This window comes from Dermacentor andersoni, chromosome 1 (assembly GCF_023375885.2).
Source record: "Dermacentor andersoni chromosome 1, qqDerAnde1_hic_scaffold, whole genome shotgun sequence".
NCBI lineage: Eukaryota > Metazoa > Arthropoda > Arachnida > Ixodida > Ixodidae > Dermacentor > Dermacentor andersoni.
In genome coordinates, this window is record NC_092814.1 from 213,167,832 (window position 1) to 213,184,313 (window position 16,482).

The 16,482-nt window shown below is 44.7% G+C and overlaps 1 protein-coding gene across 1 annotated transcript in view; it reads left to right on the plus strand.

Annotated features, from left to right (window-relative positions):
* Positions 1-16,482, plus strand: part of LOC126548109 (lysosomal alpha-mannosidase-like) — a 98,962-nt gene that overhangs the window by 27,528 nt on the left and 54,952 nt on the right. Inside the window, exons 5-8 of the mRNA XM_050196221.3 lie at positions 2,196-2,299; positions 5,678-5,731; positions 12,170-12,286; positions 14,196-14,402. Coding sequence (XP_050052178.1) covers positions 2,196-2,299; positions 5,678-5,731; positions 12,170-12,286; positions 14,196-14,402 — 482 coding nt within the window. The remainder of the gene's footprint in view (positions 1-2,195; positions 2,300-5,677; positions 5,732-12,169; positions 12,287-14,195; positions 14,403-16,482) is intronic.

A 16,482-nucleotide genomic window follows, 5' to 3' on the forward strand; every position in this document is an offset into this window, starting at 1 on the left:
TATGTCGTTTAAACAGTCTTCCTTGCACCACTCGAACGATAAACAGGGAGTCATAGCGTCAGGGCTTGCATGCTCCGCATTTTATTTTCACTGTCTAAGACTGAATGGAGATCTCCAAGTGGACAGACACATGCTTTGTAAGTTGTAACGTGGAGGATTCCTTTAGCTCAGGCCTCCTCAAACTAGGCATTGAAACTGTTCACTACTGTATGTGATGACGCTGACGGACGCGAACGCAAGCCATGCATTCTTTTTTTTTTTCATTCCAACACAAAAAGAAAGAAAAGAAAAAAGGAAAGGACTCATACAGCGCAATTCGGCCTGTTCTGGTAAATTAACTGAAGAGGTGGGCATTACTTGAGCGAAAAATTGCAGTGTCAAGTTAGGTAATTAAAATATTCACTAATAAATTTTCTAATTCTTCATTTTTGGCCAAATGTTGCAATATCGAGAGTGAAGACAAGCGGAGAGGCAGAGAAGTAATGTCTATACATCTTAAAACTAACATCACTTTCTAGATATCCATCCTTAATATGTACAGCGAAATACATTGGCATTGCAGCTAATATTTTCCCGAAAGCCTTCCTCTAGCAGTTCAGGACGATCTTAACTAAAACGCCAACGCGAACTTTGCAGAAATTGCATTCTCTGCGGGTTGAGCATTGATTGGGACCAGAAGTACATAGATTGTCACGGACAGACGAAGACAGCGTTAATATGTAAGCAGCAAGGATGACGCGGAGGGAGGAAGACGGGTATTTCTAGTTGCAGGCTGACCTCCTTGTAAATACATAGAGGAAGCAGTAGGGGGAGGGGAACGCACCATTGGTGGGCCACGGATGTCAGTGCCGCACATAAAGCTGGTGTCAGTCAACGCGCAATCAAATTAGCATTACGATTTTTATGCTGAAACACACAGCGACCCTATTTGGCTCAATAAGAACGACCAACAGCGCGACAGCCGAGGTACCAGCGAATCCTGTAGAGTGACAATTTGGTGAAAGGTTGATGCCAGCTCTAGCGTGCAGCATGGTCCGAGTAGCCTTTGCGGCATTAAACACCAAACTAGCGTGCACGAAAATCTTGACCGTTCTTTTAAAAATAAATAAATAAATAAATAAATAAATAAATAAATAAATAAATAAATAAATAAATAAATAAATAAAAAGGGGTGACAGTGCTTATGTGGTTTCTTCATAGGCTCTTCAACCAGTGTAACACTGATGGGAAGTGTGAGCACTGGCTTTGTTTTGGCTTATGGCTTAGTGAGCGATGCGAATGCAGCTGCATAAGTTCGTCTTCTGACAAGTAAGCTGTAACATTTAAATAAATATCCAAATATCTCAGATTAAACCGATATCAATGGTGGGATGCTGAAGTTACTAGTACCGGGAGGTTTGGTAAATGCTCAGAAAGAGAAATTTGATTTTCACTTCCTCTGCTGGAAAGTCATCTCTCTCTTTCTCTCTCTCTTTTCTTTTCGCAGAACTCATACAGACATCACTGAAAGAGCCGTATCAGACTAACACATTTTATTGTTTCATTTCAATGTCGCGACTAAATGAAGGCCACTGAAGGCCAAATGAGCACGAGGTCGCGGGATCGAATCCCGGCCACGGCGGCCGCATTTCGTTGGGGGCGAAATGCGAAAACACCCGTGTACTTAAATTTAGGTGCACGTTAAAGAACCCCAGGTGGTCTAAATTTCCGGAGCCCTCCACTACGGCGTGCCTCATAATCAGAAAGTGGGTTTGGCTCGTAAAACCCCATAATTTAATTAATTTTAATTTAACGAAGGATAACGTTTAGCGGTGTTTTCCCCGAAAGCGCACGAACTGCTCGCAAACTGCTGGCTATAGGATCATGCGCTGTCGCGCAGACGCTGTGATTCTTCCTTTCTGTGTTACACAAAGCATAAATGCATGCAAATGGCTGCACATCACAAACTGTGCGGATGCTACGAAGAGAAGCACGAAAATCAGCGCCAGTGAAGCCGCTGTAGCTTTGCAGTGTTAGCGTATATACAGTTAGCATGCAGCACGACACGCTCGATTTTTTTCACCCCCACCCATTTTTGCGGGTTCGGTTGTCGCGAGCAATTACAACGAGGGTCTCCTACGTTAGCGGTATTCTTGTGTGCTAAGCACTCTATACGGAGTATATGTGAAACAGGCAAAACCAAGCGCGCTACGCAGGGAGCAGCGCAGACCTGTTCGCGTCCATCCTGCCCAATGTCTACATGCCACCCAGGGGCTTCTGCTTCGACAAGTACAGCTGCAACACCGACCCGGATGTACTGGTACGTGAAGTGCCTAACACCTCGTCTCTCATAATATCTGCGTGCCGCTCGGTCTACGTGCCTAATTCGCATGCATGCGGGTATAAACACGCGGGAGACGTGTGAAACTCTAGTTGAAACGGGTGTGTCCTTATACGTTATACAGGAGACCGAGTTCAATGCACGCACACTTCCTTTGAAGTAGCTAGGCTTCGACAGTTTGAATTGGCCGGCTGGACCACCGAAATTATTCGGCAAACGTAAAATGAGTCGCAATCGAAATTATAACACATCCCAAAGTGGTATACGCAATTAATGACTGAACGCAAGTCATAATTTTCGTTCAGACGTCAAAGTAGTTTTTCGCGCGAGTTCCACTTTTGCTGCGTGTCGAAATAATTTGATCCGCATAATATAGTGTTTTGTTTAATTCGAGCACTTAAAAAGAAAAGAAAAAGAGGCCTCAAAGGTTGCTCGAATCCCGTCACTACACATTAATGTGTACCTGGCGGACATCGTTTGCTAGGAAAACCGAAGCAATCAATTCAGTAATTACACTAACTACAACAATTACTTCTTAGTTAGAAACATTACGGCGCACATTTCTATCGTAAAGTTGAAAGAAATCGTCACAAGTATAGTTTCTTGTTCCGACGTGTTAAAACGGCTACGTTAACCGGAGCAATTGGCCTCCAACTATTAGATGAATTGACCTCATTACGCGCGTAACACTGCGAATACGCGGCTCGCGGTGCAAACCTACATGTCACGTAGCAGGGTTGCGAAAAACATTAAGCTGGGCCGTACGTCTCGATACAGCGGGTCTGTCTCGCCTCTGCGGCCGAACATGCATCCTGCCGGGAGTTGCGCACAGCGTCAGCCGGCATAAGGTCGCGGGAAGAGGGAAGTGCGACGGCAGCTTCTTTTTACGCCGCCCCGCTGCGTCACAGGAAGGCTGCATAGCAAGCTGCGCTCCGCAGTGCTGCGCGCGTAATCAGGTACGTTCAACAGATAATTTAAGGCCGATTAAACCTCGGTTTACATGACCGTTTTCGAATGGTTAAGCACGGACCTTTATGGCGATTCCTTTCAACTTTCCAATCAAAACATGTGCCTCAAAGTTGGTAACTAGGAAATTAATCAATGTAATTAGTTTAATTTGTGAATGGATTGCTTTATTTTTTCTAGCAAATGATGTCCGCCTGGACGCGTAATTAATGTATAGTGGCGTGAGTCGAATAACTACTGCGGACTTCTTTCTTCTTTAAGTCTTCGAAGTAAAAACACACACAAAAAAAGGAACACGGCTTTCCAATGAGGCGTAGCTGCATGAGCCTTATTGGCATGACAGTTTCTACTTTGTTGTATAGTCCAGGCAGAACGACATGGTCACAGAAACACACAGCTGTTTGTCTGATATGCCTTTCTGTGTCCCCATCGTTCTGCCTGCGATGCAACAAAGTAGAAGATATGTTTTCCGTTGGTGCTGTGTTTTTGTTGATATTACTATTTCCTCATTAGTGAAAAAGTGTAGCTGGAAACATACTGGTTCTAATCTCTTCATACTGACTCCGTTCAACCCTAACCTCTGAAGGCCATAAAAAAGTTGTTGAGAGAATAAAATCTGGCCCATGCGGTAGAGAGACAAAAAGGAAGGAAAGACAGGGAGGTTAGCCAGTGTAAGTACTGGCTGGCTACCCTGTGCTGGGGAAAGGGGTAAAGGGAATAAAAGGAGAAAAAAGAGAAAAAAGAATCGAGAAAAAATCACACAATAACACGATGCTACGCGCTACAACATTCAAAGACGGTCGCACAATTCACAGGTCCTTGAAAACTTCAGCAGAGCCCTTAAGGCCTTGAGCGTCGAAACCCGTCTGGGCCAGTGTCCTAGAACTTTTTCTTCTGTGAAGGGGCGATTGCTTTTCATCCGACTATATAGAAGCAAATAAAAAATAACACAAACACACACAAGGATTGTCAAAATTGACTCCTTCTTTAAGCAGAAAAGCTTTTGTATTAATCCTTAAAATGTCATTATTTTTGGTGCTCATGCCATGATTTTTTTGTCACGCAAGATATGTTGAGAATGCGTATAAATGGGGATAACACGCCTGGATTTATTTAATTCTCTCGATAACGTCAGAGATGACCGAGGTCTATGTCTGGTGCATTTGGCATGAAATGACCCTTAAGAAGGATTCAATATGCTACGTAACCTGTTCTTTTCTTTTTTATTACGAAATAGGTATCTCTCTGATTTGAACATAACGTTCCGGCGTATTGTATCGAGTTATATTCTCAATGCCAGATAATAACCTGGGGCCGAATTCACAGAGCTTTTTGTTCGTACGTGCTGTTTTTCATTGGCTGATCGCCTTCGCTGATAAAACGTCTTACATCGCTATTGGCTGGCATGACCGCGTTTAGCGCACGAACGTTTTGTGAATACGGGCCCAGATATGAGTGACCAACCGGTGAATAAGCAGATATGAGGACGTTAGAAGTGGGCAGCGGCATGATAAATGCAGGAAGTTAAATCGAATTTCAAAGCAATCTGGTTTAAGTGATATGGCGGTAATCGCACAGCCATAACAGCGTCAGTGCCCCGAATCTTGTTTTACTTTTGCTCGCACGTTTGAGTGACATATACAGTTCAAATCAAACACCTGAAGGCCCAGTCCGCATTCTCCCGCACACCGCATGCGGTGGCTCAGTGGCGGCGTTCTCACGAGCAGAACAAGGCCGCGGGTTCGATACATAACTGCGGCCGGAGGATTTTGATGGGGCTGAGATGCAAAAAAATTTCGGGTACTTCGATTTATGTTGCTTTCAGGAAAACCTGCTGGTAAAAATAAGTCTGGAGCGCTCCGCTGCCGCATCACTCCTAATCCCCTGTACCGTTTTAAAACCAATCAATCAACCAATCGATTAATGAACTAACTGACTGATTAATTAATTAATTAAGTGTTTGATTGGTGAGTTAATCAACTGCTTAATTAATTCATTAATTCATTAATTCAATGCTTACCCATTCAATCAATCGAATATGTAACGTACCGAGGAGTAACATTGAGGTCTGAGTGCTGGTAAGCAGAGATAAAAAACAAGAATAAATATCTGCCTGACACCGCTGCGTCATCAAAATGTGGGCGTGTGGGCGTTATTTATATACTCCTGAAACTGTGAGATGCTGTTAGCGCCTCCTTCTTGGTGCATGATGCACTCTGAACCACAAGATCATGCATCTTCAATTAAAGAGCATTTTCTTTTCTTTATAACGAATGCATAATGTGAGTGTCATCAGTTTTCTATGCGTTCGCATTCGTGCATGCGGCCTCACCTCTAAAGCTGTGGCAGTTATTGTGGCACAGTCATCCTCTGGCTTTTTTTTTTTTTCAGGCCTACAATGCAAGGACGCGGGCTCGACAGTTCATTGACGCCGTCAGGGAATACGTGAGTTTTACAAAAGTGCCTCGCTGAGCTTAAAGGCATTCCACCTTTTCCTGCCACATTTTCTCGCTAAAAACAAACAGTTTTGTCGCAGTGTTTTGTTGTAGAAAATATTTAGTGGTCTCCTTTAACACTGAAAATCTTGAAATCTCGAAAAACCGAGCGTTCTAAAGTATCGTATGAACGTGGCAGTTTCATTATTCCAAATGAATCAGGAAATGCTTGTGAAAATGTTTTTCCCAAGCAACGCAGGCAGCTTTGCGCGATCTATATGATTTATGCGTGTTTCCGAAGTTATTATTGTTTGTCTTTTCTGCAACGGCACACGCACCCACAGAGAGAAAGTAAGAAAAAAGAAATTCAATAACTGCGCGTCCTCGCTCCTTGTTTATCTGCAGTTCTTCCGCCCTCTCTTCTCCTTATGCACGATGATTAAATGGGCGGTGTGGTAAGGATCGAGTCCCACTCGTGCCCCAAAAGCGAAGCTCCATCTTTTTCTCGACTTACGTAGCTCACGCTTCGCCACCCGTTTTTGATCACTTCCACGGTACGCGCAAGTCGCATTCGATTAAAAGGCGAAATCAAAAAGGAGATCGGTCTTTACAAACGGAACCACGCATATAATAATCTTGCTCCTATAGAATCACGCACAATAACTGTGCGCCTTCGTTCCACTTCTATGAACACAATATCGACGAAACTTACGCTGAATGTACATCGAACTTTTCTGTCCACATTACCGACAGGAAAGGACGTGTTATTTTCGCGGAATGATGTCTGTTTCCCGAGAATCACTAGATCAAGCGAGCATATACTAGGTCCTACGCCTTCCTATTCAAAGCAACGCCAAGCTTTGAATTATAGTTTTTCATTCTTTCAGGACAGCGGCTTAATTAACAAGTTCTGGCCTATACAACAATACTATCACCTTCGTATCACCTGTACATGCCATGGATATATATGTATATATATATACGCTCGGTTTCCTCGGCTTCCTCCTTACAGAATTTGTCGAGGGATCAAATACATAAATAATAACTGCATTGCAATCGCCAAAGATGCTGCAAAGGAATTCTTGGACGCTACGCACTGTCAACAGAAGTAAAATATGTATTTTTTCATAAAAAAATACACTCGTATGTCCCAAAAACTGTGCCAGAAATAATTGATATATATGCTTCCACGTTTTTGTCTATTTAATAAGTAAGAAAATATACCATGAACTTTCGAACTATATCAGTTCGAAACCAGCAAAGCAGCGCATGCCGCTGATATGAAAAAATGTAAAGCCGTGAAATGAACAAGTTGAGGACAAATGTTTTAACGAAACTTTGTCAGTCAAGAACCTTGTTTACATTTTTGTACTGATGCAACGGCCAGGGAAAAATCTCAATGACGCTGCCATTTGTTCCAATGTATTGCGCAGGAGCAGCTGTCATCGGTCGTGTATTGTGAGTAACTGCAATGAAATTATAGTTGCAGCGGAGAGCACATATATAAAGCAGGAGTTCTGCAAAATATACGAGCGCGAGTCAAATGCAAGTGAGCCAGGGGGAGGAAAAGAGATAAGAAGAAGGCAGGGAGGTTAACCAGAATCATGTCCGGTTGGCTACCCTACACTGGGGGAAAGGGGGAAAACAAAGATAACAGGGAGAGAGAGGAGGGAAGGAAAGAAGGAAATTGCAGTGAGTTCGCTGACGTGTGTGGCCTTACAGAAATTGCATTAATAGTCACAGTTGGTCGCACAAGCCCGTCGTCCTTAAGAAGCACAAAAGTGCCTTCACCGCTTTATGGGCTGACGGGCGATGGGGGCGGTGTTCCAGCAGCACCTGCACAGAAAGCGGCCGATTGTCCAGTTTATGAAAAGCTTTGGCAAGTTCTTGTCTCTCAGGGGTGTATCGTGGACAGTGGCACAGCAGGTGGTCGATGTGTTCTTCCGTGCCACAGACCTCGCATGCTCCACTGTCAGTCTGTCCAATTAATGTAGAGTATGCCTTTGTGAAGGCAACTCCTAACCAAAGGCGACAGAGAAGCGTAGCTTCACGTCGAGGAAGTCCGAGTGGAGGCCGGAGTTGCAGGGAGGGGTTTAGTCGATGCAGTCGTGTGAGTCGTAAGTTTGGCGAGTTGCACTCGGTCAGTGTGAGACTGCGTGCCAGGTATCGAAGCTGCCTAGCGGCGTCTGTCCTCGAAGGCGGAATTGGAACGCTCTGCTCTTCCTGATGTGCTGTGTGAGCAGCGTTATCGGCGGAATCATTGCCACTGATTCCACAATGGCCAGGTACCCATTGAAAAACGACCTCGTGACCTTTTTGTTGGACATGATGGTAAAGTTTCGCGATTTCGTATGTCAGTTGTTCATGGCATCCGTGTCGGAGAACTGACTGCGTGCACTGTAATGCCGGTTTTGAATCACAGAACACAGCCCATTTTCTAGCTCTTTCAGATTCAATGAATTCCAGCGCTCGACGCAAGTGAGCCAAAGCGAATATATGACAAACGGGGTACTTTATTTAAAAGTAGTCTCCATGAGCATTTAAACATTTCTTTCACTGACTAAGGAGTCGCGTGATTCCCATCTCATAAAACTCCTTGGGTTGCTGCTTCAAAAAGTCTGTAACTGACTCTTTCACGTCATCGTCCGACATAATCTGCTTCCCCTGAGCTGTTTTTTCAATTGCCCCAAAATGAGGAAGTCGCAAGGCGACAGGTCTGGGCTGTATGGCGGATGTTGCAGTGTTTCCTACTTGAACTTTGCCAGTTTAGTGCTAACCACATCAACGACGTGGGGACGGGCGTGGTCGTGGAACAAGATGACCCCATTCTGCGTAGTTTTCTACGTAGTTTGTTCTTGATTGCGACACGCAGCCGATCCGGCGTTTCATAATATCGGAAACGATTGATAGTCTCTCCAGGTTTAGCAAATTCTATCAGTAATGGCCCCTGATGATGGAAAAGAAAAGTCAACACTACCTTTCCGGCGGAAATGACGGCCATTGCTTTCTTTGGGGGTGGTGAATTCAAATGTTTCCACTGTAACCTTTGCCGTCGTGTTTTAGGCTCATAGTAGTGGCACCATTATTCGTTTCTGGTCACAACTGCAGACAACAAGTCGTCACCCTCATTGTGATACCGGATCAGATGAGTCAAGGCAGCGCCGAACTTCGCCGTATTCCGGCGGTGGTTCGAAACCTTGGGCATCCATTGCGCACACAAGAGCCGATAACCGATATGTTAATGAATTATGGTGGGAACCAAACCGTCACTGATGTTCGCACGCTCTGCCAGTTCATCGGTGCTTATCCTCCGTTCTTGTATAATCAGCTCAGCAAATTTTGCAATTGCGTTGGGGGTGACTGCACGATGGTTTTGGCCCGGTCTTGGATCGTCTTTGCAACTTTCACGTCCTTCTTTGAAACGTTTCCTCCAATACATTACAGTGGCCAATGAAATGCAATGTTCAACCTACACGGCAGCCACACGGCGGCTAATTTCTTTTTGGAAAACACCTTCAACTGTCAAAAACCTCACGACACCACGGTGTTTAACTTTTGGAGTGTCCATTATGTTACGCAACTATGTTCAACACAGTGTATGAGAGCATTAAATAACATTTATCCTCACACCTGCATGTCCCTTTTGTGAATGAGAGATGCCCATGTGCTACGTGCATGCCTCGCCGATAATGAACAGAGCCATTATTGCGCGGGGTTGGTTGGCTCATATTCATATGACTCACCTTTGTACATTATAAACGCGAAGATACAATTAAATATACAAATGCGAAGACACAGCTTGATAAAGGGCAAAAAAAGTGCCACTGGAAACAAAGTTCACTGCACGTATATACACAAAACCTCGCAATAAGATATTTAAAGATACGTAAAAGAATTATGGGGTTTTACGTGCCAAAACCACTTTCTGATTATGAGGCCAGCCGTAGTAGAGGACTCCGGAAATTTCGACCACCTGGGGTTCTTTAACGTACACCTAAATCTAAGTACACGGGTGTTTTCGCATTTCGCCCCCATCGAAACGTGGCCGCCGTGGCCGGGATTCGATCCCGCGACCTCGTGCTCAGCAGCCCAACACCATAGCCACTGAGCAACCACGGCGGGTAAAGATGCGTATATGTGTCCAATAAATCTACGTATCTAAGAAAAAGTCACTGTATATAATGCGCTCATCAAGGCAAATAAACATGTTGCACAATCACAGATGCACAGATTCGCCCCCCGCCTCCCTCCACTCCCCCCGACGTATCTCGCGCGACGGAAGGCGGCGCACTTCCTCCCCGCTTTTCTCCCGTGCGGACACATGAGCCACCATCGTCGGCTTCTCACTTGCACATACAGCGTGCGGCGCCCGGTCACGATATTATCGCCCTTGGACTTTATACAGAACATGATGGCGACGGCAGGAATGCGCCCCGAGTGTTCAGATAATTGCTATCGCAATAATATAATAGGAGTATCCGGCAACTGAAGTGTCCCGTGGCCCATTACTTTCCGCAAAAGAAGTAACAAAATTGAACTTTCACCATGCGACAATTCGCTACGCCGCAACAATGTCTTTTTCTTTTTTTGTGGGGCGGGGGCACCGAAATAAACAAACGCAAAGGAAAGCATGTTGGCCACAATCGAATGCCTACTTTGGGCACCTAATGTGGCTACCGAAGGAATATCGAAGAAAACGTGAGACGCTTGGTCCACAGAGAACCATACGCACACTGCTCGCTACCCTACACCGGCGAGACAAGACTTTCCGGACAGGTTGCACTCAAGCGAACGCTTTAGAATACGTCGACTCCCGCGACGTGATGGCGGCTAGTGACCATTGTTACTTTTTCTCGTCTGCTAGCCAGAAGGCGTCCATAACTCTGCCAGGCGAAAATCCACTCGGCCATACAAAAACGAACGCGCGGCCAAGTGCGCCGCGCCGTGGTCGGGGCAACACGAGAAAAACGCATGCGCTCTGGCTGACTCTGGGAGCGCGCGGGTAGCGAGAACAAAAAAATTGAAGAGGCTCAATGTGTGCTCGCGAATTAAAGTAAAAGTAGAAAAATAGACAAGGACGTAGTTACCTTTGATGGCTTCAGTGTCTAAGCATGGATGCTTTGGCGCAGGCGAAACAAATGTTTATATTTTTTTCTGTGACATGACGGTACAAATGGACCACCACAACGCTTCGCCTCATCGGACCTCGCTGCGTGCTTTCTCAACTTGTCTGATAGTGTGTTGATTTGGCTTGTCTCGTTGAATGGTCCGTTGTATGACTTTAGAAAAGTCAATGCACCTTTGGCGTCAAATGTTTATAACAACATTAAATCCACAAAGTTCCGGAATTGGAAATCTAAAGCACGGCTTTGGAAATGTCAATGCACATTTCGCATCGAAAGTTTGAGAACTTTATACCCATAAGGTATCAAAATTGAAATCCACGCGCTTCGTTGATTCCGTGGCCTCCGCGAGATGCCGCGACGAGCCCATTAGCCATCAAGACGCCCTTGAAACTGTGCTCAGGATGGGGCTCCTTGAGTTATGTGACTGCCGTTGCATGGGCGTTGCCGTGAAATCCAGCCTGAGTTCGCAATGTACGCGCTGAAAAAAGAAATTCTAGACAAAATCCAGAATGATTTCCGGTGCCGGGGGTTTGTTTTTGGTCGGTGGTGCATGGACAGCACGAAAAAATTTCGGGGGGCGGGGCTGAAGCTTCGTAAGCCCCCCCCCTCCCTTGGCTACGCCCCTGGTATATATATATATATATATATATATATATATATATATATATATATATATATATATATATATATATATATATATATATATATATATATATATATATTCGTTGTCGTCCTTCTTTATTTATTTTTACTTATATGGTACATAGATGTTGGTGGCGCCTTTAGTTGGCGCCGGCTACTGCTTTTCACATAAATATTCAAAAAATAATAATTAATGCATTAAAACTACAAGTCAACTCCAAAGCATAATAACACAAGGTTCAGTCTCATAAGTACACTAATTCCACACTAAAACTGAAAGTCAACACCAAATCATAAAAACAGGAAGTCCAGTCACACAAGTACACTAATGCCGCACTAAAACTGAAAGTCAACTCAGAAACACAGCAACAGAAAGTCCAGTCACATAGGTGCACTAAAGTAAACACAAAATCCGCTCACTTAACTGCCCTAAAATCAGGGCACATAAGAAGGCGCGGATTAGGTTCTAATGAAGGTGTACACTGTTCTTGCCATCCTCTTCTCCCCAGGGCCTTCCTCTTCCCGCGATGCCCTTATCTGTGCAGAGTAGCATGTCGGTGCCTACACATACACCAGCAAAATTCTCTGCATTTCATCAGAGAGCTGTTTCTCTCTCTCTCCGAGACCTGCCCGCAGTGAAAGGTGGGAAACCCTGCGGAGCCATCCTTTTGTCTGCGCAGGCCAAGTATTACGAAACACGCAACGTGATGGTGACCATGGGAGGTGATCTGGCGTACACTAAAGCGGAGACCTGGTTCGACAACATCGACCGCCTTATTTCGGCCGTCAACAGAGAGGTGAGCGGACAGTTCCTGCGACCGCGCCGGGCTGCTGTTTATCCTCGCTCCTTAGTCTAAACATCGTAAGTACCGGGAAAAAGAGCAGCGCGAGGACAAATAAGAACGGTCTTCAATAAATAAGCGACAACTTGTCGCTCTTTCGGCTGGGAAACACGGAACTTGTTCCGAAGGCTGCAGACCGAGTGAACAATGCGGTGTGGTCCTAAGAAGCAGGAAAACATCTTACATTGGTCGCTAGGTGTGTGTAGACTAGACCATATAGATAAAACAGCGCAGATGATTAGCAGAAGGAAGCGACGGTATTCATGAAGGCTGAGGCATGGCTTGGCTGAGGCTGTCCACATGAGACGTGCTCCGTCAGTTTGGTTTCGTTTGGTCTTAAACCATATGGAGGCTCAATCCACTACAAGTGATTGGCCAATAATCGGGCGGAAGTAGGGACGAAATGAAAAATAATTTATGTAAAATAAAAGAAAACCTTTTAAAGAGCTAATAATAGAACAATAATAAATTACCATAACGAAGAAACGCGATGTTTTGAATCATGCTGTTGGGACTTTAAATATTAAAGATTCTAATAACAATGCTACTTATTGTTGAAAACAATAAGTGTCCGGCTTCACCTTCGTCTGCCTCCGTTGAATAACTCTGGTGGCAGCGCTTCTGTGCGCCCTGTTCCATGGCATGCCCCGTCTGACTCAGTACTGTGCGTACTTTTCTGTCGCTAATAGATGGCGACGCACGTAAGCAGACTGTCAATGTCACTGTTTTGCACTTCGCGCGAAAGTGCGATCCTTTCTTTTTATATTTTTTTCGCCAGTGCACTTGAAATTAGTATTCATTTAGTGCTACAAGAAAACACGCCTGTGGTGATATTATAATCAATGACGCAACAGAAGTTACTCCATCGCAACAAAGCGACGATGATTGTGAAGAAATGAGATATGTGGTTGGGCCCGTCAGGAGGATACAAAGCTACTCGAAATCAGCAGGATGTCTTAAGCAAACGAATAGTGTCGTCGCATTCTGAGTTGAAAATGTGGTCATGTGGGACACGTCACGAAGCTTTCGTTTTTTCGTAGCAACTTCCAGTGGTAGAGCGCTCGACAACAGCCCTTGCCTCATCCTACGGGTCCTGTACGTTAGGAACACCTGGAGTATTAGGCTTCTAATATTACTCTGATATATTGCCCTCTCGTGCAAACAATTGATTTGTCGAGCTTGGAAAGCCACTCACTGTATTGAGATTGCAAAATATTCACTTGGTTGCAATGGTTGCAATCGAGGATGCCTTTGTTCAGATTGGCTGGTTTGGATCATGAAGCCTACGTAGCCCCGCTTTCGTAAGAGTACGCTGAAGGTAGCTTACTTGAGCTGTGGAACGGCGAAAGCTATGTCGTGGAAAACGGTAGGAGTCAGACTGATCGCCAATTGAACATGCACGTACCATACAAGCACGCGTAAACACCTGATGTAATCAATAAATAAATAGTAGTAACGGTGTCGCAGGCGCTCGTACGCTTCGAAGACGCGTGCATGTGCACATTGTGGGTCGGTGTGGAAAGACGCGCACATATCGGAATGCAAAGTCCTCGGGATGACAAGGAGCCACTTGCGGCCGTCGGGCTGGTAGTTGCGTCGATACAAGGGGTTGTGCCGTACGGCGAAATGGGCAGCTTGGCGACGCAGGGAACGGGAGCAGGGAGTTGCGGTCGAGCTAGATAGTCCAGCAGTCGAGCCACTTCTGGTGCCGAATAGTGTTTTGGGACACAGTTATCAATCAATCAATCAATCAATCAATCAATCAATCAATCAATCAATCAATCAATCAATCAATCAATCAATCAATCAATCAATCAATCAATCAATCAATCAATCAATCAATCAATCAATCAATCAATCGCAGGCCTCAAGTTCGGGCGTAAGGCTGCAGGTGTTCTACTCGAGTCCCTCGTGCTACCTCAGGGCACTGCACGCGGCCAACCGGTCGTGGCCCGCGCACACGCGCGACTTCCTGCCGTACGCTGACCGGCCGCACGTCTACTGGACGGGCTTCTACGCCAGCCGGCCCGGCCTCAAGCGCTACGCCCGGCAGGCCAACGGATTCCTGCAGGTCACCCCCGCCTGTCGTGCCACGCTGTCTGGCGCAGTATGCTGCATGCTGCTGCAGGGTGGTGGACAAGCCTCGTGGTCTCGCAATTGTTCGCCACAAAAGTATCTTTCTTGCCTGCATGCACGGTATAACCGGCAATCAATCAATCAATCAATCAATCAATCAATCAATCAATCAATCAATCAATCAATCAATCAATCAATCAATCAATCAATCAATCAATCAATCAATCAATCAATCAATCAATCAATCAATCAATCAATCAAGTGAACAGCTCTTCACCGGGTAGGCCGGCCATGAATCAAGGATCTGCGTTACCGACATTGCCATTGAGTGCAGGTGGTACGTGGCTGAAGTGTGCGCCCCTTCAAGTGCTTTCTTGAAGCGTTCGTCCGCTGCAGTAACGTAATTCTAACAACTGAGTGAAATGATTTTAAGACATCTACTTCATTTTTTCCCCACTATAGTGAGACGCATGTAGTATACGTGATTACATTCACTTATACACAGCATGTTTAGTTCACCCCGTGCGATATCGCTGGTTTTTTATTGTTGCGGTGAGAAACATCACGAAAAGGCAGCGATGTTGTTTTGTGCTGTAAGGAAAATGTTCACGGTTTTTATCGGTGAGCAGGCCAGCCATCAGCTGTTCGCTGCAGTTCGTCGCCCATAGGCTATCTGGACAAGGTGTTATTTTCCGTAGGGATCCTGCTCTTTTGCATGCCCTTATCGCCGCCTGCTAGCCTTCGTTTTACCCATAAGAAAATAGAACTCCTGTATATTACAGCTATCATCTTGCCTGGTGTGCCACATATTTTTCATTTAATTTATTTACACTAAGGGCCCAGGATCGGGCATTACATATAGGGGAGGGGGGGGGGGGCGATAACAACAAGAAACTTCAAAAGGGGGTCATAAGAATGAAGAACAAAAACAAGCACACAAAAAACACGAGTATTTGCAGCATTAAGGAGATACAGTGCATCTAGCAGTAGTATGAAGTAATGATTATATAATGCAATAATACAAGTTTATAGCTACAACACTATTAGAATAATACAACAAATGCATGACAGCGTTCAAAGGTAGTATAAGGCGCGCAATAAGACTAAAGGTAAGTGTAAATATCTTTTAGTCCGAGCGAAAGGTAGGTATACCTTGTGTTCGTGGCCAATACGGGCGATGATGAGGGCTACTGGATGAATGAATTTGCGTGAAAAGGCATTGTCACGGAAATAAACACCGTGAAAAAAGGATAATCGCAAATATTTTCTGCGTATTATGAAACGTAAAATGCCAAGTGTTCTTTTTATGGATGATACACTGTGATACGAGAATAGGAGGACGAGATTAATCTAGCGGCTTTACTTTGAATTGGTTCCAGCATGCCAGTAAGGCAAGCTTCATAGAGATACCATATGTTAGAAGCGTACTCTAACAATGGTTTAATTAGTGAATTAAATACCTGAAGTGTAGTGACTGAATTAACAAGGTGTAGGCGACGTTTTAGAACGCCACGCTTTCTAAATGCTTTGCTAGTCATTAATTCTGCATGATCATTCTATTTTATATTGTAATTGAACAGAACTTCTAAGTATTTAATTGACGAAACTGTTTCCACTGCAGAATTGTTAATTGGGTATCCGTTAGGCAATAAATTGAGACTGGGACCAAATTTAACGTGTTTAGTTTTCTGGATGTTAATTTTCATCTGATATTTCCTGCACCATTCTGAAAGAGTCGTTATGTCGGATTGCAGCGTTAAAGTATCGTTCTGGCTGCTTATTTCTTTATATACTACGCAGTCATCTGCAAAAAGACTCTGTTATTCGATATATCGTTTATGTACATGAAAAATAACAGCGGTGCCAAACTAATCCTTGTGGCACTCCCGGCTTGACATGCGTGTGGTGGGGTCCGTAGTGATTGATTTTACCACTCTGAAGTCTGTCACTCAGAAAGCCCTTCATACATATAAATGTTTTATCATCTAGCTCTAGGCTACGTAGTTTTGTAAGTAACGTTGGTGAGGGACGCTATCGAATGCTTTCGAGAAGCCAATAAATATTGAATCGATGAA